The sequence below is a fragment of the Xiphophorus maculatus genome, chromosome 12, assembly GCF_002775205.1.
Source record: "Xiphophorus maculatus strain JP 163 A chromosome 12, X_maculatus-5.0-male, whole genome shotgun sequence".
In the NCBI taxonomy this organism is placed as follows: Eukaryota; Metazoa; Chordata; class Actinopteri; order Cyprinodontiformes; family Poeciliidae; genus Xiphophorus; species Xiphophorus maculatus.
Window position 1 is genome coordinate 321,346 of NC_036454.1, and position 23,089 is coordinate 344,434.

At 40.6% G+C, this 23,089-nt stretch overlaps 1 protein-coding gene across 6 annotated transcripts in view; it reads right to left on the bottom strand.

Annotated features, from left to right (window-relative positions):
- Positions 1 to 21,757, bottom strand: part of abca2 (ATP binding cassette subfamily A member 2) — a 146,552-nt gene extending 124,795 nt beyond the window's left edge. For all 6 annotated transcript variants that reach the window (XM_023343537.1, XM_023343533.1, XM_023343532.1 and 3 more), the window contains exon 1: positions 21,420 to 21,757. In XM_023343537.1, the coding sequence (XP_023199305.1) occupies positions 21,420 to 21,485 (66 nt within the window). In that variant the 5' untranslated portion in view covers positions 21,486 to 21,757. The remainder of the gene's footprint in view (positions 1 to 21,419) is intronic.
- Between the last annotated feature and the right edge of the window lie 1,332 nt (positions 21,758 to 23,089).

Sequence of the window (23,089 nt, forward strand, 5' to 3'; positions counted from 1 at the left end):
CTGCTTTCAGCACCCGCCAGAGAACACGCATGCGTGCACACCCCCACACCCAGCCTCACACACACGAAAGAGAGAGTCATAAACCAACAATTGTCTCTTGACAAGTAACCACTGACAACCAAACCTAAATGATTCAAATACAATCAAAAGATTACAGCGCATTTTGCAAGCTGCAGCAATACAGACACACCAGCTCAGAATGTCATGAAAAACTTCCAAGATTTTTTGTCCCTCAGTATGTATGATAAAGAAAATGAAACATACAGTATATCGTATATAGACTCAGTACACAAAGAGTGGAAGATTTCAAGCTTTTATTTCTTGTAATTTTAATGATTAGACTTTACAAATCATCTCTCAAAAAATTAGAACATTGTAAAAAAATAAATAAAAATAAGTAAAGATACTTTATTCATAGAAAGTTGAGTGGAGGGGAAAAGTGTGATAGGAAAAGATGCACCAGCAACAGGAAGAACTGAAGCATTTGGGAAAACTTCACAAGGTGTCAGAGCGCAGAGACTCTCCACACATGGAAGGCACATGTCCCATTGCTCATGTCCAGAGACTGAAGAACAAGATGACGTCCTCCATGCCACGCCACACTGATGCAGTAGTTCATACAAAAGGAGGCCCAAACCTGTACTAACTGCATTTAAATGACTATACTTTTGTCTTATAGATATTTGTCGGGAGTATGGGGTACCGGGCCCTTTGATACGGGCTGTCAGGTCCCTGTATGACCGGTGTCAGAGTGTGGTCGGCATTGCCGGCAGTAAGCCGGGCTCGTTTCCGGTGAGAGTTGGACTCCTCCAGGGCTGCCCTTTGTCACCAATTCTGTTCATTACTTTTATGGACAGAATTTCTAGGTGCAGCCAAGGTGTTGAGGGGATCCATTTTAGTGGCCTTGGGATTGCATCTCTGCTTTTTGCAGATGATGTGGTCCTATTGGCTTCAAGCAAAGCTTTCACTGGAGCAGTTCGAGTGTGAAGCAGCCAGGATGATGATCCATGCCTTCAAATCCGAGGACATGGTCTCCAGCTATAAACGATAAATCAATTAATCGCACGATAAATTAAAACTATCGACATCATTTTAATTATCGGCATTATCGTCTCTTCCGGCCTTTTTCTCTTTCTTGTTAATGACACTGAATGAAAGAAAGGCTCAACTCCGGTGCTATCCACTGACACCCCGCCCCTTCCTCATTTCCCTAGTGTAAAGCTCAGCGCACACTACACGATCCATTTTCAAAACCTGACAGACCACACATTAGCTGACAGAAATCCTAGGTATAAAGGTTCGATCGGGTTTGGTCCTGCCGTGTGGTGTCCAACAATGGGCACAAAATAATGGCTACAAGTTCAGTGAACTAATTTTAAAATCAGGCATTAATCAATGCTTTACTACAGTCTACCTGCAATGCATGTGGCTAGTGTCAGCGTAAAGTCCTGACTGAATGAAAATCATTAGAACCTATTTACGTCACGTTAACGAAGAACAGCTGAAAAGTTACCAGGTTTATCAACTGCGGTAGTAATTTCGCTCCAACTCCTCCTCTTGTCATTTCTATATTCTTTGCATGTTGAATAAACATTAATGTTGTTTCCACATTGCGCCATATCAGCTGTTTGGGATTCCCCTCCGTAATTTCCCCTCAGAAAGCAGGAGGAGAATCCGTCACATTCAACAGGCTGCGTTAAAGCTCCCAGTCGGGGAAAACCCCTGATTTAGATCGGAGCGGCAACGACGATCTACCGTAACACACCACACAATCTTAGAAAGACCAACGTTCTAAGATTGTCATAAGGGGAAAAATAGGAGCAAAAAATCATGTAGTGTGAACTATTGCATCAGGTAGTCGATGTGCCCGTCTTCTCTATTTAAATCTAATTATTACTGAAGGGCAACATAATATACACACTTCATAATCTGCAGTCTTTTGGTTGAATGCAGTATTTATTTCCACTTTGGCTTTATGTTGTTTAGTTTTTTTTCAAGTGAGTTTTTTGTTAATGGAGACTGAGAATCCATTTTATTTTTGTTTTTGGTTGTTTTGTTTATCAGCTCCAGTGTTAAGTGTTCTTTTGAAAATAAAGTGTATCTTTGACAAGAAATCACATGCATTATTACGTCATTTCCATTAAATCAGTGTAAAAAGGTCTTCAAACAATATTATTGTTTATTGCAATAATTTTTGAGACGTTGAAGCCATTAACAGGGTACTTATAAGGTAATGGCCCTATTTACGGAACAAAAGCACCTGCTAGATAAAATCCTTCAGGCCAGTTGGACTATCTCTAGACTGCATAGGTATATGTCACAATGGACTAACTCCAGCACTTCTAGTTAATCGTTCAGCAAAATTTGTTATCGTGGCAGGCCTAGTCTCGAGCTGGAAAAGGGTAGAGCCTTCTCTGGGTCGGAGGGGTGTTCTACCTCAAGAGGAGTTTAAGTATTTCAGGATCTATAGTCATGAACTTTGAGTCATGACCGAAAGAACGAGATCACGGACAGAAGCGATTGAAATGAGTTTTCTCCGTAGGGTGTCTGGACTCTCCCTTAGAGATAAGGTGAGAAGCTCAGTCTTCCGGGAGGGAATCAGAGTAGAGCCGCTGCAGCTTCACATCAAGAGGAGCCAGTTGAGGTGGCTCAGGCATCTGGTCAGGATGCCTGAGCATCCCTCCCTCCCTCTCCCCTCCCTGGAACACCTCACCCCTCCCTGGTGAGGTGTTCTGGGACGTCCCACCTGGAGGACGTCTCCCTCAGGAGAAGACCCAGAACACGCTGGAGGGACTATGTCATTTGGCTGGCCAGGGAACACCTTGGATTTCCCCCAGAGGAAATACCCCAAGTGGCTGGTGAGAGGGAAGTCTGGGCCTCTCTTCTTAAACTGCTACCCAACCCTGGATAAGCGGAAGGAAAGTAAGATGTATAGATAGAAGGATGGATGGATGGATGGATGGACATTTTCAATAAAAATTAACCTTGTTTTATTGATCTTATGTAATATTCTAATTATCTGTTACAGTAAATTTTGGATTTCCATTATCTGTAAGCTATAATGATAAAAATTGAAAAAAAAAGATAAAAGAAAAATAGACTTGAAATATTCCATTATGGGTAATAAATGTATGAGTTTCACTTTTCTGTATTCAGTAATAAAATATTACTTTTTCATAAATGTTAAATTTTGGAGCTGTTGTTTTAGATAAATGTTGGTTTTAGATAATCCTCTTGGTTTAACTGAATAAAATCAAGAGTGTGTGGGCTTTGAATAGAACTGCTGGCCTCAATGAAATTCCTATACTTCTTATTGAGATTTTAATCTCAATAAGAAATGATTTTAATAAGAAAGCAGCTGATTCTGCAGACACACATTTACATGTTAGAGGTCATGTTGCCTGGAGACCATTGGATGTCATTAACTAATGCCTTCAATTATTCATGGCTTCACTATAGTGAGTAAGATCCCTCATCTTGAAAGTACCATAACAAACCCTATGCTGGTAGCAGTTTGCTTGACTTTAAAATCTGATCTGCTCCTGTTCTTTCAGGACCACCATCTGGCAAACGGTGTCAGCTTTCTGTAGTCAATGCTGCTTCTAAAAGAACAGCACATACTCGTACCATGAACATGAATGTCACAATATTTCTGGGACTGTATTGATTTATATTAAATATTCTTAATCCAGGGTGGAATGCTTCTGCAGCAGTGTTTCACTTGAAATTTGTACACAATTGGCTATTTTAAGTGAAACACACCGATATCCAGGGGTGGAAATTAAACATTTTTTTACTGGCCACTCAGACATTTCACCAGCCACTGGTTTTTTTTTCTTCTTTCGATTACAAACCCCTCAACTACAAGCAAATTATAGAAAATGTATAATTTATTCTTAACTCTATGAAAACCGATTTACTGACAATAAGTTTACCATACAGATGTACATATACAGAATAATTTAACATAAAGCATGGACACCTTAACAGGGTTGTAGTGCAATAAGTTCATTTGAAGTAATTACTAACAAACTTTAACTACACAACCCTAACATTCTTGCAATCATATGTTGAACATTTCCAAATTTTGGCAACAACTCTCCCTGATAGTATTTATTAAAGATGTGTCTAGTCATTTCTAAAATATTTTTAAATTGCATCAACAGCTGTTTTGTAACTGTTTTATTTGTTTTCCCTTACTTATTACGTTTTCTATTGAAATGAACAATTATTACTAAAATATCTCAGAACATCTTCATTATTAATTCCACGGGCCATCATCATCATCATCATCATCATTCCTGTGTTATTCCAGAGTTTGTCTGACTGCCTGGAGCTTAGTGTTAGCTTCCCCCTCACACACACCTGCCTTCCTGCCTGCATGAAACCTTTTCTTTATGAACATTTTCACTCCTTCTTACCGGGCAGCAGCAGCTAACCTGAACTCTTCCTCAATCTGTCCCTGGTCACGTCTCTCTCATCATCCTCCTCGACGATAATAAAGCCCCTGAATCGCTCATTCCCTCTCCTTGTCCGCTACTAAATCTCCTCCAACGGTCAAAGTTAGTGTGGTAATTAACATATCGGTTAGTTTGACACATTTTTCTGAATGGGCTTATGTGCTTTTTAGCTTTTGTGGTAGTTTTTCTGACCTGCCCCATCTCGTATCCGCTCATTTTCTCGGACTCCGGTAGCTGAACTGGCGCTATTTATAACTTCAGAGGGGAGGGGCGGGCCAAGGAGTATTGAGGGATTTCATTGGATAAGCCCAATGAAATCCCTCAATAAAATCAATAAAATCAACCAATGGGCTGTCACGGTAAATAAAAATGAGATTTAATATAATTTTTTTGTTAAATTATGACAGCGAAGGGCTGCCAGATATGGACAGTAAATGCATCAGTCAGTCCTCCCCTGGACAGAAGTTCAAACTGAATGCAGCTTTTTTTTCTGTCCAAATTGTCAACCCACCACAGTGGTGGTGCGTTGCTCCAATTTACAAGCCACTTCATACTTTCACCCACATTTGGACAGTGGCGGGTGCTAATTTCCACCCCTGCTGATATCAAACAAACCAATAAAATATTTGCCATTTTTAGGCATTACTGATGCTGCACAGTTCCATTCAGTTTATTTATGTAGCACCATCCACAACACACATTTACGAAATAGTGAATTTAATCCACTTATACAGACAAATCCCATGACCAGTGCATACATTCTAGCTGCACTAAGTTACCAAACAATGCAGTCACATTAAGTTCGCTGTTTAAAAAACCCCAGCAGATTGTATTGAGCTGCTGACTTACATCACTCACTCATTCTGGACGAATGCTGGCAACAGTAGACAGACTTCCATTGCCTCATTGATTTTACACCACTCTCTCATATAGGTCATGCATGTAGTGACAGTGGAGATGAAAAACGCCCCTTCAACAGGAATAAATACAAATACAACTTTTGTATTTATAGATACTGCAGTGTGGCTACACAAGGTTTATGGGTTCATGTTCCTTCAGATTGTTTACCAACCCTCCATAGTGCAAGCTTCTCATTTGTGTTTATCTTTGGTTCCATATTCTGTTTATTGAATCTTTGTACTGACATTATGAATCTTCATATGAGCAGAGAAAACATTAGAAACGCAGTCAAACTTTACATTTCAACATCACAAAAATCAGTTTACTTGTTCAGTTTGCTAGATCTTGACTTGAGTTGTTAATAGTTCTATCTGCTGCCGGTGGCTGAATTCAGATTCTCGTGTTTTATGGAAAGTGTCATGAATTCTACATATATTCTACAAGGGACCACAAACAAATTCACATTTAATTATTTAAAGATCCAGTTAAAAACAGTTAATGGACCTTCTTTGCAATAGAAGAACTCACTAACCTTGCAATTTAAGGATATACAGTATATGTACAGTATATATAAATATTCATGCATGTTTTATATACATTACAGTCAGGCTTCATAACGCATTTATTGCCTGTGTACGGTAATTATTCTGAAGACATGAGTTTAACCTTTCCAAGCCATCCTCTCAACCATAAAACCAGTGAATCTGGAGTTTTTTCCCACTAATATTGAAACCACTGAAGGTCTTTCCACCAGACAGAGCCAGTCTGTCCTCTGGGGGCAGGATATATATAGCTGACAATAACAATAAGGCTGAGCACCTAAAAGTGTCATCAAGATGTAGCAGCAGCTATAAACAGTTAGGGGATGTTTGCTGGCACAAGATAAGATTCTGTCAAGATTTTTTGAAGGCTACGCAGGAACTGTGACATTTGCTTCCAGAGTGCAAGCATCTGCCTCACTTAGCCAAGATGCCGTTCAGCATCAGTTGCCTAACTGTACTCTCATTTACAACCCTGAGCGAGGTGAACCACTGATTTGAAGGTCCTAGGAAGACTTTGAAATGCTTCAAGAATCTCTGACTGCTTCTGGCCTTGCCCTATGATGCCCTTCTTCTCATGCCCTCCCCAATCGTCTGCACATGACATGGGTGAAACAAGACGATTTTATGTTTATTGTCCATCTCTCAATTCTCACAATTCTCACGCTGGACATTTGTGGAATTTTTCACGCTGGGTGGCATGGATGTTTGCCATTTTCGGTCACAATTCATGTCGACAACTTTATCATTTTGAATGTTCGTGTTTTAACTGTCTCGAGGTCCTTCTGCTGGAACCTCAGAAAGCACACAATGAAAGCCCTTGGCGGGACTCAAGGGCTAGTTGGGAGCAGTAATTGATCAGCATGCTCTAAATCCAGCCCCCCCTGGAGAATCTCAAGGAGAACAGTAGTCAGGAACAATATGGCATATTTACCTTCAACACATTTCAGGAAGCCCAAAATGCGTAGATGGGGGCGGGAGTCGCAGCACTGCTTCGCCAATTCCTCCAGCATATCCACAGGAGTCACCATTCTATTTAGTCTTGTTAGCATGTCGCAAACGTTTCTACAGCTCTTCTTGTTTCAGACAGGTCCTTCTTAATGTCTGCAAAAATATTTGGCTTGGTCATTCAGGATTTTAGTTTGATTGTTTGCCAGTTTCTGAAGAAGCTCATCCATTTTGGGAATGGAGGGGGATTCGTTCACGTCTTCCTGAGTCGGTGATGGCTAGCTTTTAGGCTAGTAGCAGCCCTGGTACCTTACTGCTATTGGGAGGCGGTTGCATCGTTTTCTGGAGCTTCGGCATGTCCACGCAGCATATAATCGTCAATCTGCAATCCATGGAATGATATAAAAAAAAAGAAATGTAAAAAACTATTGTATTACTTCAAAAATGAGTTGGAAGTGCCGCGAGCTCCAGCCTAAGCAGCCATCACATGACCCTATAGATTCTGTCATTTAATGGGTCCTTTTCAACAAGCACCATGTCAGATGAGCAGGTACAGGCTGCAGGGAGACTGTCTATGTCAGAAAGGAGCCACATGTACTTGTGTCCTTTATTCTTGTCCCCCTGAACTGACAGAACATCCACCAAGCTCTCCTGCAACCCATCACTATAGATACCAGGACAATTTGGACATGAATGATTTAAAAAGTCAATTTTTTTAAATAAACGCCTATAAAGTAACCAGCAGTGCTGATACGGATTCAGGCCTGGTACTGATTGCTTGAACTAAGTATTGAACTGCTCTATCATCTGGATATATGTAAAGGCAAACGGTCATAATGTTATGTATAACTGATGTAAAATACTCAAGCTCGTATGTTCAGTGTTGGACAAGATTATGATTATCGTCCTCAGTTTCTGCTGGACAGTATCTTTTAACAGGACAGAGACAAATATTTGTTTTAGTGAGGCTATGTAGGATGAAAGACAGTTTTTGATACGTTTGTGGGAAGTTAGAAGGAGAATGAAGAACAGCTACCAGAGCCTGATGTCTTATCTTAAGCAAACTTATTCAGTCATCCATAACATCTGACCCTGTAAAGACATTCAGAACAAATGAGACAGTGTCACTGATATCTATCAGCCTGGAAAGGCTTCATTTTGTAACCCTTTCCTTTCACTAGAAAGGATTATGATATAGACAGTAGTGAAGAAAAGGGGAACTGCCATGAACTGCTCCAGGTGTGGCCATCCTAAAAAATTACTCCAAGTGCGCTTTGATTCTATTTAAATTAAAAAGTACTTTATCCGTCTCAAAGAGAAATTAAACTAAGATTATATTTTCACTATAAAAATATGAACATGAACCCCATTGTACAAGTTGATCGGCAAAGAACATGAGCATCCACCATAGTGGACTGCAAAAGTTAAAGTTGCCATGCCAAAAAAGCTAACCACACTTTAGCTGTTCGCACTACCCTGGTGAAAAGTAAATATTCTAAGTATGTTCAATTTTATCATACTTGAAGCCGGACTAAGTCTTAGTCTTATCAAGAATACTGATAAGACTAATCATCAGTGTACTTGAAGTATGTTATTTTGGAACAACAAATTTTGTGCTTAGTGTATTTTAATAGTGATTAAATTGTAGAAAATCACAGTTTAAAGTGTACCAAGTGTACAGTCATGGCCAAATGTTTTGAGAATGATTCAAATGTTAATATTTACAAAGTCTACTGCTTCAGTTTTTATAACGGCAATTTGCATATACTCCAGAATGTTATAAAGAGTGATCAGCGTAACAGCAATTAATTGCAAAGTCAATATTTGCCTAGAAAATGAACTTTATCCCCCAAAACACATTTCAACTTCATTGCAGCCCTGCCTTAAAAGGACCAGCTAACATTGTTTCAGTGATTGCTCCATTAACACAGGTGTGGGTGGTGATGAGGACAGGGCTGGAGATCAATCTGTCATGATTAAGTAAGAATGATACCACTGGACACTTTAAAAAGAGGTTGGTGCTTGGCATCATTGTTTCCCTTCTATGAACCATGGTTACCTCGAAAGAAACATGTGCAGTCATCATTGCACTGCACAAAAATGGCCTAACAGGAAAGAAAATCGCAGCTAGAAAGATTGCACCTCAGTCAACAATCTATCGCATCATCAAGAACTTCAAGGAGAGAGGTTCCATTGTTGCCAAAAAGGCTCCAGGGCGCCCAAGAAAGACCAGCAAGCGCCAGGACCGTCTCTTAAAAGTGTTTCAGCTGCGGGATCGGGCTACCAGCAGTGCAGAGCTTGCTCAGGAATGGCAGCAGGCAGGTGTGAGTGCATCTGCACGCACTGTGAGGCGGAGACTCTTGGAGCAAGGCCTGGTCTCAAGGAGTGCAGCAAAGAAGCCACTTCTCTCCAGGAAAAACATCAGGGACAGACTGATATTCTGCAAAAGGTACAGGGAGTGGACTGCTGAGGACTGGGGTAAAGTCATTTTCTCTGATGAATCCCCTTTCCGATTGTTTGGGACATCTGGAAAACAGCTTGTTCGGAGAAGACGAGGTGAGCGCTACCACCAGTCTTGTCTCATGCCAACTGTAAAGCATCCTGAAACCATTCATGTGTGGGGTTGCTTCTCAGCCAAGGGAGTCGGCTCTCTCACAGTCTTACCTAAAAACACAGCCATGAATAAAGAATGGTACCAGAATGTCCTCCGAGAGCAACTTCTCCCAACCGTCCAAGAGCAGTTTGGTGATGAACAATGCCTTTTCCAGCATGATGGAGCACCTTGCCATAAAGCAAAGGTGATATCTAACTGGCTCAGGGAACAAAACATAGAGATTTTGGGTCCATGGCCTGGAAACTCCCCTGATCTTAATGCCATTGAAAACTTGTGGTCAATCATCAAGAGACGGGTGGACAAACGAAAACCTAGGAATTCTGACAAAATGCAAGCATTGATTGTGCAAGAATGGACTGCTATCAGTCAGGATTTGGTCCAGAAATTGATTGCGAGCATGCCAGGGAGAATTGCAGAGGTCCTGAAGAAGAGGGGTCAACACTGCAAATATTGACTTGCTGCATTAACTCATTCTAACTGTCATTAAAAGCTTTTGTTACTCATAATATGATTGCAATTGTATTTCTGTATGTGATGACAACATCTGACATACACACATGAAAACCAGAGGGCAGCAGATCATGTGAAAATATAATATTTGTGTCATTCTCAATACTTTTGGCCATGATTGTACTTTCACATGCTTTTTTTTTTTGAACAAGTTACACTTAGTATACTTTAAGTATTTTGCTTTTTATGTAATATAAACATGCTTGATTAGTATATTTTGAGTGTACTATTTTTGTGATTGAATTACATTTGAACTATATTTAGAATGTATTTTCAGTATATTGGCATTACATATTTTATATATTAGTAGTGTGATTACAGTATGCTACAATTACACTATTGGTTTATTATAATTGCTAATGAAGTACACTTCTCGGTTACTTATCAATATCTTTTATTATGGCCACTTTGTACATTACATGCTTAATACACACTACAGTACTGCAAACATATTAGGCTAAAAGAACACAGAAGGATCAACTATAACACACTTTCCGACTAAAACAAATTACATTGTGCTTTCAATATATTACCATTTTTCAAGAGTACATTGGCAATATACTATCACAGAATTGTACAAACTGTCAATATATTAAAAGTTTATAAACAACATGCTTATGAAAATTAGCACAATAAAACAATAGGTACACTTAAAGTATACTTTTATTTAATATATTTCTTAAAAGTCTATGGGCTCTTTGCACCTGCCACGCTGACGTCATAACCGCATGCGCAAATGCGGCTCTCTTTTTTCCACTTTGAGTTACCATGACAGCTAGAAAAGACAAAGTCTTATTTCAGACACAAATAAAACAATACTATGAACATTGCTGTCTTCCTAATATAATGGGCTTTTAAGTTTTCATGGATTTCCAAGCGGTCCTGAATTAAGAAGACGTTGGCTTGTAAATATTCGTTGCTACCAGTTAAAGCTAACGCTGCACAGCAAAGTTTGCAGCCTTCACTTCACTCCGGATCAACTTCTTCAGCCTAAAGAAGAAGGTAAAGGAGCCTCCTGTGTTATTTCCATGTAATCACTTCTGTATTCAGCCTGAAAGAGTTTATGGGAACCAGAGAGCAGACCAGAGCCAGACTGCCGAACAACTGATCCGCCTGTACACACTGCTGGAAACACTGCCCTGCTTCACAAGAAGCATGCAAAACTAATAAAGCGAAGTAACACAGAGACCTTAAGGAACATGGCCATATTTTTCTAAAAGCAACAACTTTGAACCCGAACAGTCAGCTGAACTAGAACTCCGACACCAGAGCTGCTCTACTGTTAAGCTATGGGCTTGTTGTTCCTCAGGCTTCAGAAGCAAAAAGCCTGAACCGTAAAATCCCCGTTACTTGGTCTCTGACACTAACGACAATAAACCATGTAATATACTTGAACACAAGGTAAAAACATTGTCCGTTAGAATGGATGAAAAATGTTTAGATATTTAAATAGCACATTTTTACAAGAAAAATGTCAGAGAATATTGCCTACTAGCATAAGCTAATGTTAGCCACAAAGTTTAAAGAAAGTAAAACTCACCTTTGTATCTGTGAATGTATAACGAGGCGAACATCTTAAAACCTTTCTCCAGCTTACTTGTCGGGGCTTCGGATCGATGTAAATCATTAGCTGTTACCTTGGACAAGCCCTGCAAACCCCCAGTGTAAAGAGCCTTTTTCAATAGATCGGAAACGATTGAGCCGCTTTTCCCAGATCGCTGAAGCTGAGGTGCAAAGAGCCCATTGTGGTACAAATATATTTAAGTGTCTTTAAAGTTATAATGTCAAAATTGGTACAATCATGCTCTTCGTATACTTCCTATGTATTTATATGTAGTACACTTAATACTTGGTATACTTAAAATTAGGAATTCTCCAATCAGGTTTTTTGCTGCCGATTCCAATCACCCATGAGGGCCGATCACTGCCGATCATCTGGATTGGCTGTAAATTTTTCGCTTAAGGTATAAATGCTACTATGTGATCTGGCAAAATGGAAAACAGGTCCGGCCATAAATTCACCTAATTTAGTCATAAAATATGTCAGAATACTTGCAAGAACAATACAGAAGCTACTCAGTCAAAAGTACAACTGAAAAACCTGCAATCAGTAAAACAATATTTAACAGTAAGGCTTTCTATACCCTAAGGCTTTTTATATAGGCTGTGTTGTCAAATAAATCTTACAACACTGTCTTTATCAAATAATGACAAGTTGGTAGTTGTGCGCTGCTTTACCAGCTGTCTGGCCGCTCTGGATGTCTTTTAATTCTGCAGTGAGCCATTTAGTCAAACTCTGTTAAGTGCTTGTTTTGTAAATGTTATATTAGATTTGTTGTGTTGATGCATTTTGACGTGTTTCACCCCCAAGGTATTTTCCCGTCGCAACAGGTAAACTTCCCCATTCACTCTCAGAGCATTATAGTTTCACACCTCATGGATTTGTTGCGCAGTGCGAAGGAAAGAGAAGACAAGCTGCACACACAGGCTCCGAATTGAGATACCGGTGATCGGTTTTGGTGATCGGCAACAAGAGACAGTGATCGAAGATCACCGACACTTTTTCGCGAAAATCGGCCAATTATGATCGGTCTCCGATCGATCGGTACACCTCTACTTAAAATGTACTTACACAAATGTAAGTATGTTTGAAATATACTAAAGTAAATTTCTTTTCAATAGGGCAGCAGAGACGCCGAGTTATCATGGCTGAATGATTCAAATTTAATCTTATTTAACCTACAGAGAAAGATCTATCTGGGAAAGTATGAAACAGGGGAAAGATGAGCTTAAAATTGAAACGGAATCCGTCCAACAGAGGCTGAACTCTGCTTTGGTTAGCAGCAATCACCTCCACAGTAGCAGGACTTTTACTGAAACCCCTCATCAAGACAATTTCCTTGAGTATAAAATGTGTCTGTATTATTTCAAATGACTAATTTAATGCATTTCATAAAACGCTTTTATGAAACATGAGCATCTCTACAGGATCTACCTCTGCTTTCTGAACTCCCTGGTGTATGAGAGTATAGTCCAGTTTGTGAGACCGATGCCATCTTAGCTGAGTGCTGACTAGCTCATTCTGCTCCTGTCATCAATTCTGTGGACAGATTTAATGAGGCCAGAACCCGGCATCTTCATCTAGACAGAAATGACGCATCTGCTACTATAATTAAAACAGAAGCTTATCAGAGTATCTCCTGTGCCTCTCCTGAGTCTGATGTCAGCAGGTAGACTTGCTAAAAATACTCTCCATTCCTCCTCAAACAAAAAGAAAAAACCCCGAAACCAAACAAAAAGCAGCCCTAACTACGTCCATGCACAGGGAGAGAGCCAGCAGCCTGGGGAGAGAGGAAGCTTAAACTCTTAAGGTGCTTCTCCACTGGTAATTCACGCACCAACTGGTTAATGTGCGTTTCAGTTCTACCCCAGGTAGTGAACTTTTCTATTATATGGTCTGTTCCTCACTATTGTGGGCTGGACTTGAGCAACAGCAGCTGTGTTCAACTCTCTGCTGAGTTTTGCAGTATTGGAGAACCTCGAGGTTCTGGTTCTGATGGACTAAAATAATCCCAGATATTTAACTTTGTCTTATAGAAATTCATTGCATGATGATGAAAGCCCATATCAGCTGATTATTTCGCTATGCATGTAAATATACTTACAACCTTTTAGATTTAGGCAATGCAGTCAAAAGATGTAAACCAATAGCCATGCATAAATTTTATTATTTTCTAAACCCAATGAAAAAAATTTTTTTACATCGCAAGTTAATATTATGTAGGTCCGGTGTTTAACACAGTTGACGCAAAACAGCAGCTCCATCAGAAAGCTGACCAGAGCTGCACCGTTTCTCTCTTCTTTAGTAGGTACTGTCCATATTTCAGAGAAACAAGCTGCTAACAGCTGCTAATTCAGTCATTCTGCTGCAAAATACTGCATGTGTTCCTGCCGCTGCTCCTGGTTATTCTCATAATTAAACTCCTCCATACAGCTCTCTGATAGCATGTCTGTTGCCCACATCTAAAGTTGAATTCTAAACGCTAAAGGTTGTTTTTGAGTTGGCAGTGATGTCGATCACCAGCTAATCCATAGATGAGGTCAGCTGTCAAATGGTTTTGGTGCAGTACCTCGATCGGTCCTGGTAGTACTACCCCTGAAGTAGGTATTAACATCTGAGAACAGCCGGGCTGAGCTGCGGCGGATCTGTTAATGGAAAACTAATCTGGCCGAGGCGGACCGAGACCAAACCGGTTAGAGGCAGGCTAGTGGAAAAGCGCCTTTAGAAAAAGCACAAACATCCCAGGAATAAACTGGTTGACAGAGAAGAGCATTTCTGATATCCAACAAAGGATTAAAAGCTTCAGAAAGTGCAGACTCACATGCACCACTTAGCTTAGACTACAGAAGGAAAACATAACAGGTGAATGTCAGTTTTTTAGTTATTGCCCTCAAAACTGTTTTATACAGCCCACATCATTGAAGAGCACTAAATAAATATGCATAAATGATATTTATATAGAAGTGTTTGACTTGTTTCACGGAAGAACTGTCTGATTATGAAAAGACGCCAGTTAACTACCTGAATAATTCATCATAAAATAAATGTCAGGATGGGCAGAAACATATTTCTGAAAGTATCTGAGACAAACAGGAAGTCATGTTCCATGTATCATAAGCATTGCACAACAATAACCAGTAGATTCCATTTGGTGTTGTTCACATTGATAAATTATTTGCAAAGAAATATCCTAAACCAATAAAAACCCAAAACAGACTAAACAAAGTTCTTCCAATTTAATTCAAAAAGTAGCAGCAACTTTATTAAACTAAGAAATAGATTCATGGTTTTGAAAAGATGTGGATTCAAAAAGAAAGCATGGTGTCTGCTCTGCACCAATACACACCACAATAAACCAGCTGAAGCTTAAATTCAGGTGTGAAGTGACTGAATTCTAGAAAATACCGTATTTTCTGGACCTTACAATAAGCCGCACCTACAAATTTTTTGAAAAAGCTCCAGAGAGCCACCAGGGCAGCGCTAAAGAGCCGCATGCGGCTCCAGAGCAGCGGGTTGCAGACCCACACCTTATATGTACATAATAAAAAATAAACAAAAATCTGATTAATCTGCACATCCACACTAAGTCTAGAACCAATGCTATACAAAAACATAACAAATGCAGAAAAAAATCCATTTCAACTACTTAATTATAAAAGCCTAGAAGAAATTATAAGTCAATTAAGCTCAAGTTAATGCTGTCTGGATATCCTACCTACACATTTCTTTAAGAAGTTCCTGTCTATCATTGCTAATGATCTGGTCCAAATAGTAAACTCGTCACTCTCATCAGGTGTTTTCCTTCAGGCTTTAAAATCAGCAGGTGTCAAACCACTGATAAAAAAGAACAATCTGGACAAATCACTACTGCAGAATTACAGGCCGATCTCCAACCTCCCATTCATCAGCAAAGTTATTGAAAAAGCTGTTTTAACAGTTAAATGGCTTCCTAATGATAACCAACTGCTTTGACGTCTTACAGTCTGGTTTCTGGTCTCACCACAGCACAGAGACTGGCCTAGTCAAAGTGTTTAATGATATCCATATAAACACAGACTGTGGAAGAAATGCAGCGGTGGTTGTTAGACCTCAGTGCAGCTTTTGACCCTGTTGACCATGACATATTTCTGAAACGACTGGAGAGTTGGGTTGGACTCTCTGGTCCAGAACTCAACCCTATTGTTACATGAACAATCTTCTGCTCGGCAACATCCTGCGATAAAGCTTTTCATAGATTAGTGGGTTCAGTTCACTTTTCATCAAAATGCGGTTGAATCTCTCATGTTTCAAAGTTTGACATGTCTTGCATGTCTTTCAGCTACAAGACATGCAGCAACAATTTTTTAAAAGGCTTTTTTGGGTCAGGCTGTCTTCATTTGAGAATGGTTAGAAATTAAAGTGAGTAATGAGAGAGGGAGAAGACATGAGGCAAAGGTCGCCAGGCCGGAACTTGAACCTGTGACGTCTGCATTGAGGACTAAGGTCTTCATACGTGGGGTGTGCTTTACCCCTGGGCCACCACAGCACCCCAACATGCAGCAACTCTAACATCTATTTTCCTGCCGTGTATTTGTGAAGAGCAGCTACATGACAATTGTTCTCGTGCCTGCCTTTTAATGTGAAATTCCTGCTTGAGACAAACCATTCAAGATTTGTGTATTCTTGCAGTGAGTCACCTCCCTCTGATGATGTCACTGCCCTCAGTTGCCATGGCAGTTGTCATAGCAACCCATGTCCAGGTTTCCTGTGGAGCTGGGAGTGATCTTAATGAGGAAACTAAAGCAAAGGGGTTAATATTGATGGCAGATCGAAAATGATGTGGCTGGAGCACCTCCAGAACCTGTTCAGTCCACTTCAGCCTCACACCCCTGCTGCTATCTGGACAGTGTGTTCAGTCACACCAAAACAAGTTCTATAAAAACATATAACAGCATATTGGAATGTACAGATAAATCGGCCAGGCAATAAATTGGCCTGATTTTCTTATTTTTGGGAGATCTTTGATCAGCCAACATTTACATATAAAGTCAAGTTTATCCACCGATCCTATCTACCTTGGCAAAAGTCTGAAAATGAACCACAGTCTTTTATTGCTCTGCTGTCTGACTGACAAACCTGCTTGCAGTTAACAACAGTCGCCTCATTGTTGCCAATTCAGCAACTTTCTTGTTATATTTAGCAACATTTCAGACAAAAAAAATAAGTATCAGCCAAAATCAGAATCAGCAGGTGTTAAGATGCAATACGTTTTTCTTTAATGTTTTGAATTCTAGAGTGTGTAAATGAACCTTTGTGTGAAATGTTTATCTTGTGGGTTTGTCATTGTAGCTGCCATCTAAGGAACCTGCTGAGGAGGAGGCCCGCCTCAAACCCTTCTATCCACCTTAATCCGAGCCCCCATGAGGCTTTGCGTGATTTATCGGTGCGACTTCCACCGCAAACAGCCATTTGTTTACATGTTAGCAACTCGCTAACCGGCTTTCATCAGAGGTTTCAGGCTATAAAGAATGTAGGAACTCCAGCTATTACAGCTTACATGTGGCAATATTGTTTTACCGCTACCTACAGCTAATGCGAGGAGGCATGGCGACTTGAAGAAATGGCCACAAATAACCTGCACTAGCATAGTTAGCTACTTCACTGACTCAGTTACAGGGGTTGGACAATGAAACTGAAACACCTCTCATTTTAGTGTGGGAGGTTTCATGGCTAAATTGGACCAGCCTGGTGGCCAATCTTCATTAATTCCACATTGAACCAATAAGAGCAGAGTGTGAAGGTCCAATTAGCAGGGTAAGAGCCCAGTTTTGCTCAAAATATTGCAATGCACACAACATTATGGGTGACATACCAGAGTTCAAAAGAGGACAAATTGTTGGTGCACGTCTTGCTGGCGGATCTGTGACCAAGACAGCAAGTCTTTGTGATGTATCAAGAGCCACGGTATCCAGGGTAATGTCAGCATACCACCAAGAAGGACGAACCACATCCAACAGGATTAACTGTGGACGCAAGAGGAAGCTGTCTGAAAGGGATGTTCGGGTGCTAACCCGGATTGTATCCAAAAAACATAAAACCACGACTACCCAAATCACGGCAGAATTAAATGTGCACCTCAACTCTCCTGTTTCCACCAAAACTGTCCGTCGGGAGCTCCACAGGGTCAATATACATGGCCGGGCTGCTATAGCCAAACCTTTGGTCACTCGTGCCAATGCCAAACGTCGGTTTCAATGGTGCAAGGAGCGCAAATCTTGGGCTGTGGACAATGTGAAACATGTATTGTTCTCTGATGAGTCCACCTTTACTGTTTTCCCCACATCCGGGAGAGTTACGGTGTGGAGAAGCCCCAAAGAGGCGTACCACCCAGACTGTTGCATGCCCAGAGTGAAGCATGGGGGTGGATCAGTGATGGTTCGGGCTGCCATATCATGGCATTCCCTTGGCCCTATACTTGTGCTAGATGGGCGCGTCACTGCCAAGGACTACCGAACCATTCTGGAGGACCATGTGCATCCAATGGTTCAAACATTGTGTCAGGATGACAATGCACCAATACACACAGCAAGACTGGTGAAAGATTGGTTTGATGAACATGAAAGTGAAGTTGAACATATAGGGATTTCTTTGTTTCAATAGGAAACTTCTCATCGAAGCGGACAGAAGCCACATGTGGTGTACCCCAAGGTACAATCCTAGGACCCCTCTTATTCAATATCTATATGATCCCATTTGCTCAAGTTATAACAGGAAGTAAGATTAGCTACCATAACTAGTCGGCTTTCTGAAGAACATTTCCAGGATTAGAGGACTAATGTCTCAGCTAGATCTAGAGAAACTCATCCATGTGTTTATCTTTAGTCGCATTGATTACTGCAGCAGCGTCTTCACAGGTCTGCCCAACAAATCAATCCTCCAGCTGCAGCTGATCCAGAATGCTGCAGCTGCTGTTCTGACTAAAACCAGGAAGATGGAGCACATCACCCCAGTTTTAAAGTCCTTCCACTGGCTCCCTGTAACTCAGAGAATAAACTATAAAATACTGTTAGTTTATAAATCACTAAATGGTTTAGCACCACAATATATTAAAGATCTGCTGTTGTTGTATCAACTTTTCAAACATCTCAGGTCTTCTGGTTCTGCTCTGCATCCCCAGAACCAGAACCAAACATGGAGAAGCAGAATTCAGCTTCTATGCATCACAAATCTGGAACAAACTTCCAGAAAACTGCAAACAACTGAAACACTGAGTGCTTACAAATGTAGACTAAAAACCCACCTGTTTAGAGTTGCTTTTGAAACATAACCATGAAACATTAACTAATAATCTGATGTGCAAAATAAATAAAATCATTTCATCCTAGTTTCGTCACAGTTGGAGGGAAAAAGAAGATGTAGCTGCATCTATCAAGGCACGTGATAAATTAAGCCTTCAAAAATTAAAAATGCAGCGGCTTGAGCGAGAGGAGTGCAAGTTACAAAATCAATGTGCTAAAAATAAAACCTCTGACAACTGCAGACACCGCAAAGCTGCGTGTGGGAGTTGCGCCGAGTAAAGAGAAGTGATCTGCACTGGCTGCGAGTTGTGAATTATTTTATTACCCTAATTGTAAATTGTTTAAATAGTTAGACTAATGTACGGTGGCCGGCAGGTGCAAATGCGCAGCAAAAGAGAAAACATGCAAACAAAAAAGAAGACACCCCCGAATGAAATGCAGCAAATAAAAAGAGAGACGCAAACACCCCCGAATGAAATGCAGCAAATAAAAAGAGAGACGCAAACACCCCCGAATGAAATGCAGCAAACAAAAAGAGAGACGCAAACACCCCCGAATGAAATGCAGCAAACAAAAAGAGAGACGCAAACACCCCCGAATGAAATGCAGCAAACAAAAAGAGAGACGCAAACACCCCCGAATGAAATGCAGCAAACAAAAAGTGTTGAAAACGGAAGTGCTCCAGACCACTAGGGGGAGTCAAAGAAAATAGTATTCATTTCTATGGGACCAGATGCAAGATTCTTCTTCTTCTTCTTCTTGGTATTTATTGGCGGTTGGCAACAAACTTACAGTAGCATTACCGCCACTTACCAGTATGGAGTGTGGTTCGAGATGGTCTATAAACTTTCACTTTCTACCTTTTCCCTCCATTAACTCCTGATTAAACATACCCCCACACATACACACCTGCTTATATTATCCAACTTGCTTATAACTTTATATACCCCTCTTTGATATTCTTTACACATTCACACCCAACTTGCTCTACTCATATCCTATGAAATAGCTTTGTTTTTTTAAGATACCGAATAATTATTTGAATATGTCTACTCCCGAAATCTCTCCTCAAAAATTCTATTAAATTAAACCTTTCTTTAATACCTACACACTCTCTCAGCATGCATCTTCTCTCTTCTTCATACTTACAACACTCTAAAATAACATGCTCTATTGTTTCAGACTTCTCACAATAATCACACTTTCCAGATGCAAGATTCAGAGAGATACCTTTACTTTCTTTCAAATTTCTTTCTCTGAATCTTGCATCTGGTCCCATAGAAATGAATACTATTTTCTTTGACTCCCCCTAGTGGTCTGGAGCACTTCCGTTTTCAACACTTTTTGTTTGCTGCATTTCATTCGGGGGTGTTTGCGTCTCTCTTTTTATTTGCTGCATTTCATTCGGGGGTGTTTGCGTCTCTCTTTTTATTTGCTGCATTTCATTCGGGGGTGTTTGCGTCTCTCTTTTTATTTGCTGCATTTCATTCGGGGGTGTTTGCGTCTCTCTTTTTATTTGCTGCATTTCATTCGGGGGTGTCTTCTTTTTTGTTTGCATGTTTTCTCTTTTGCTGCGCATTTGCACCTGTCGGCCACCGTACTAATGTACTCTTGCCTGCGTTCTGAAGGCGACATGCGCAGTAGAGTGGCTGATGGAACGTGACGTCGACTGATAATCCCTCAATATGTTTCTACAGTTGATCAATTTCCTTCAACTTCATTTGTTTTTGTTTTTAGACCTCAGCATCCACAATCCACATTTTTAAAGTTCTATGAATTATCAGGCATTCCTGAAACACTGGAAAGATGGATGGAAAAAATAAAACTGATCTGATGGTAGAATAACAGATTGAAAATAATAAATATCTTTGTTTTTGAGCTCATATGACTATTTATTTATTCATTAAATTGTTGATATATGGCTTATTAATTAGAGCCCTTAATTAAAAATTTGCATTTTGTAAAACAGCTTCCATTTCAATTAATTGTTATTTTATGGAAAGGATCTTCAAATAAAAAAAAATATAAAGGTATAAGGGGAAGCAAAATTTTAGGAGACAAGAAACTTTAATGTCTTGTTGATTCCAATGAACCCAGATTTTTCTCCCACCTCCGTCTTTTCCATCATGACCATGTCCCAGCACTCTCCCAGACTGAACTGCGCTGGAATTATATAAATCTCATATTCACACACAGAGCTGCTGTGTCAGTTCTCAATAACTAAATTTCCATTAAAGCAGGACATACAACCAGACAGACGCAGTACAGTTTGCTGATGTTAATCTTGGAGCTGAGCTGCTTTCCTCAAGTCTGTAATTTCTCCACAAACAACAACCTGTTTACAGCACTCTGGCCAACTTCCTCCTTCCTCTCAGCGCGGTGCTCAGGCAGTAAAGCTGCCTAAACGAGCCCAACCCAGGCTCATCTCTACCCGGCTGCCTCTGTCATCATCTGAGAACAGATCGGGCTCCGAATCGGGCTCCGGTTAAATAACGGAAGCAGGTGATGCAGCAGAGCTCAGGATGGCTCCCTCGATTCCCGTCTGGTTCCCCAGTAACAGCCCAACAGGAGGGAGGGGTGTTCTGTTGTGCGGGTGCAGAATGCTCTTACCGGCCCTCTCCTCTTCAGAGAGATATTCTTCCACAGCAGGAGATGCAGCTGGTGCAGGAAGCCCATCTCGCCTCCCTCCTGCCTCGGTGTGTCCTATATTTACCAGATGAGCACACCAGCGGTGGCCTGTGGCTGGACGGCAGGATTCTTCCAGCGCATCCCGTCTGAGCCTGGCACGGCCCGGAACGGCACGCCTTTCAGCGGCTCGGCAACCTGGAGGAAGACCGGTTCGGGTCGTGTTCTGTCTTTCCGTGGTCCTCTATATCCCGGTGGATCTGTCCTGCTTCCAAACGCAGCGGCTAGAACTTGAAGCCAGAGAGCAAAGTAGGAACGGCAGCTGATGTCGTAAAAAGCTAATCACGTTAAGCAACACATCCGCTTCCTGTATGGCTCATCAAAACAAAGGCTCCAACATAAAACGCACCCTTACGAAAAATAGATCCATAAATCCTTATTTCATTTTCCAATTTAATGTAACCAGATGAAAAATGGGTACATGTCAAAAATGTATTTTGTAAACCATGTTTTGCTTTTATCTCACCGACTGGTTGTAATTCTTGTTTTTGTCAGCATGTGGTGCTGTTGTTACAGAGAGGTCTAAAATTACCGGAAGTAGAAAAAACCTCTTGCGTATGTACCGTGGCACTCTAGAAAAACGGAAGAGAAGGACATTTTGTGTGCCGAGACGTGGTGGAAAAAAAGACTATATGGCCACCTAAGCAGAGAATCCAAGTGTTCGGTAATTAATGTCGAAGCTGAATTATCTTCCGTGAACAAAGCTAAAGAGAGGATGTTAATGTTATGTTTTTCGTTGTTTGTCCTCCTTTAGAAGTGCCACTGCCGTTTATTACACCCTTTGCTAGAGTTCAGCTTTTATGTAAAGCTACCTTACTACATCGTGAGCCCGCCATTTTCACTGAAGCTGAGGCTTTATATTGATAGAATACGGGTCATTTCTTTCGGCCTATATTGATCCTCATTCTTTCATTTGTTTCTTTGCAACTCGAGAGAGAAAAGTGTCATTTTTTATCTAAACAAATAAAGGACCCATTTTATTTGAAGCTCTGTGTGCTGCATTACTCCCGGCTTCATTAAAAAACATACAAAATTTCAAAATCATTATGTAATTAGATCTGAGCTATTACGTCACCGCCATCTTGCATGTGGCAGCAGAGCGATAGGAGCTCCCCAAGTCATGTGCTGTGTGGACTTGTTTCAACCATTTTACAATACAAACTGAATTCATTGCCATTACATTTCACAGGTAAGGATGAAAGAGCAGAACTACTTGACTTTGCAGCCAGAAACCCGCTTCTAAACAACCGAGAAATATTTCCTATGTAGCTAAATTGGCCCGAAGTAACCACTGATTGTAATTTTCGTAGTGTAGCTAACGTTTTCATACAGCTCTCTCTCATTTTCTAATGAGAGAGAGCTGATGAGAAAACGCTGTTAGAGAGGAAGTGCATTAAAGACCAGGGGATTTTGTGAGGATAGGTCAGTCAGGATCAGAGCTGGAGCTGCTGTTCTTCAGTCTCTGTTTCACAGCTCAGCTTCACAATGCCGGTATTTAGCTATGCTATAAAAGTGCTAGAGTCAGAGCCCCAACATGCTGAAATTATGTTTTTTTGAACGTGAAGGAATCAGATATGTATTTTCTATTACAGTTT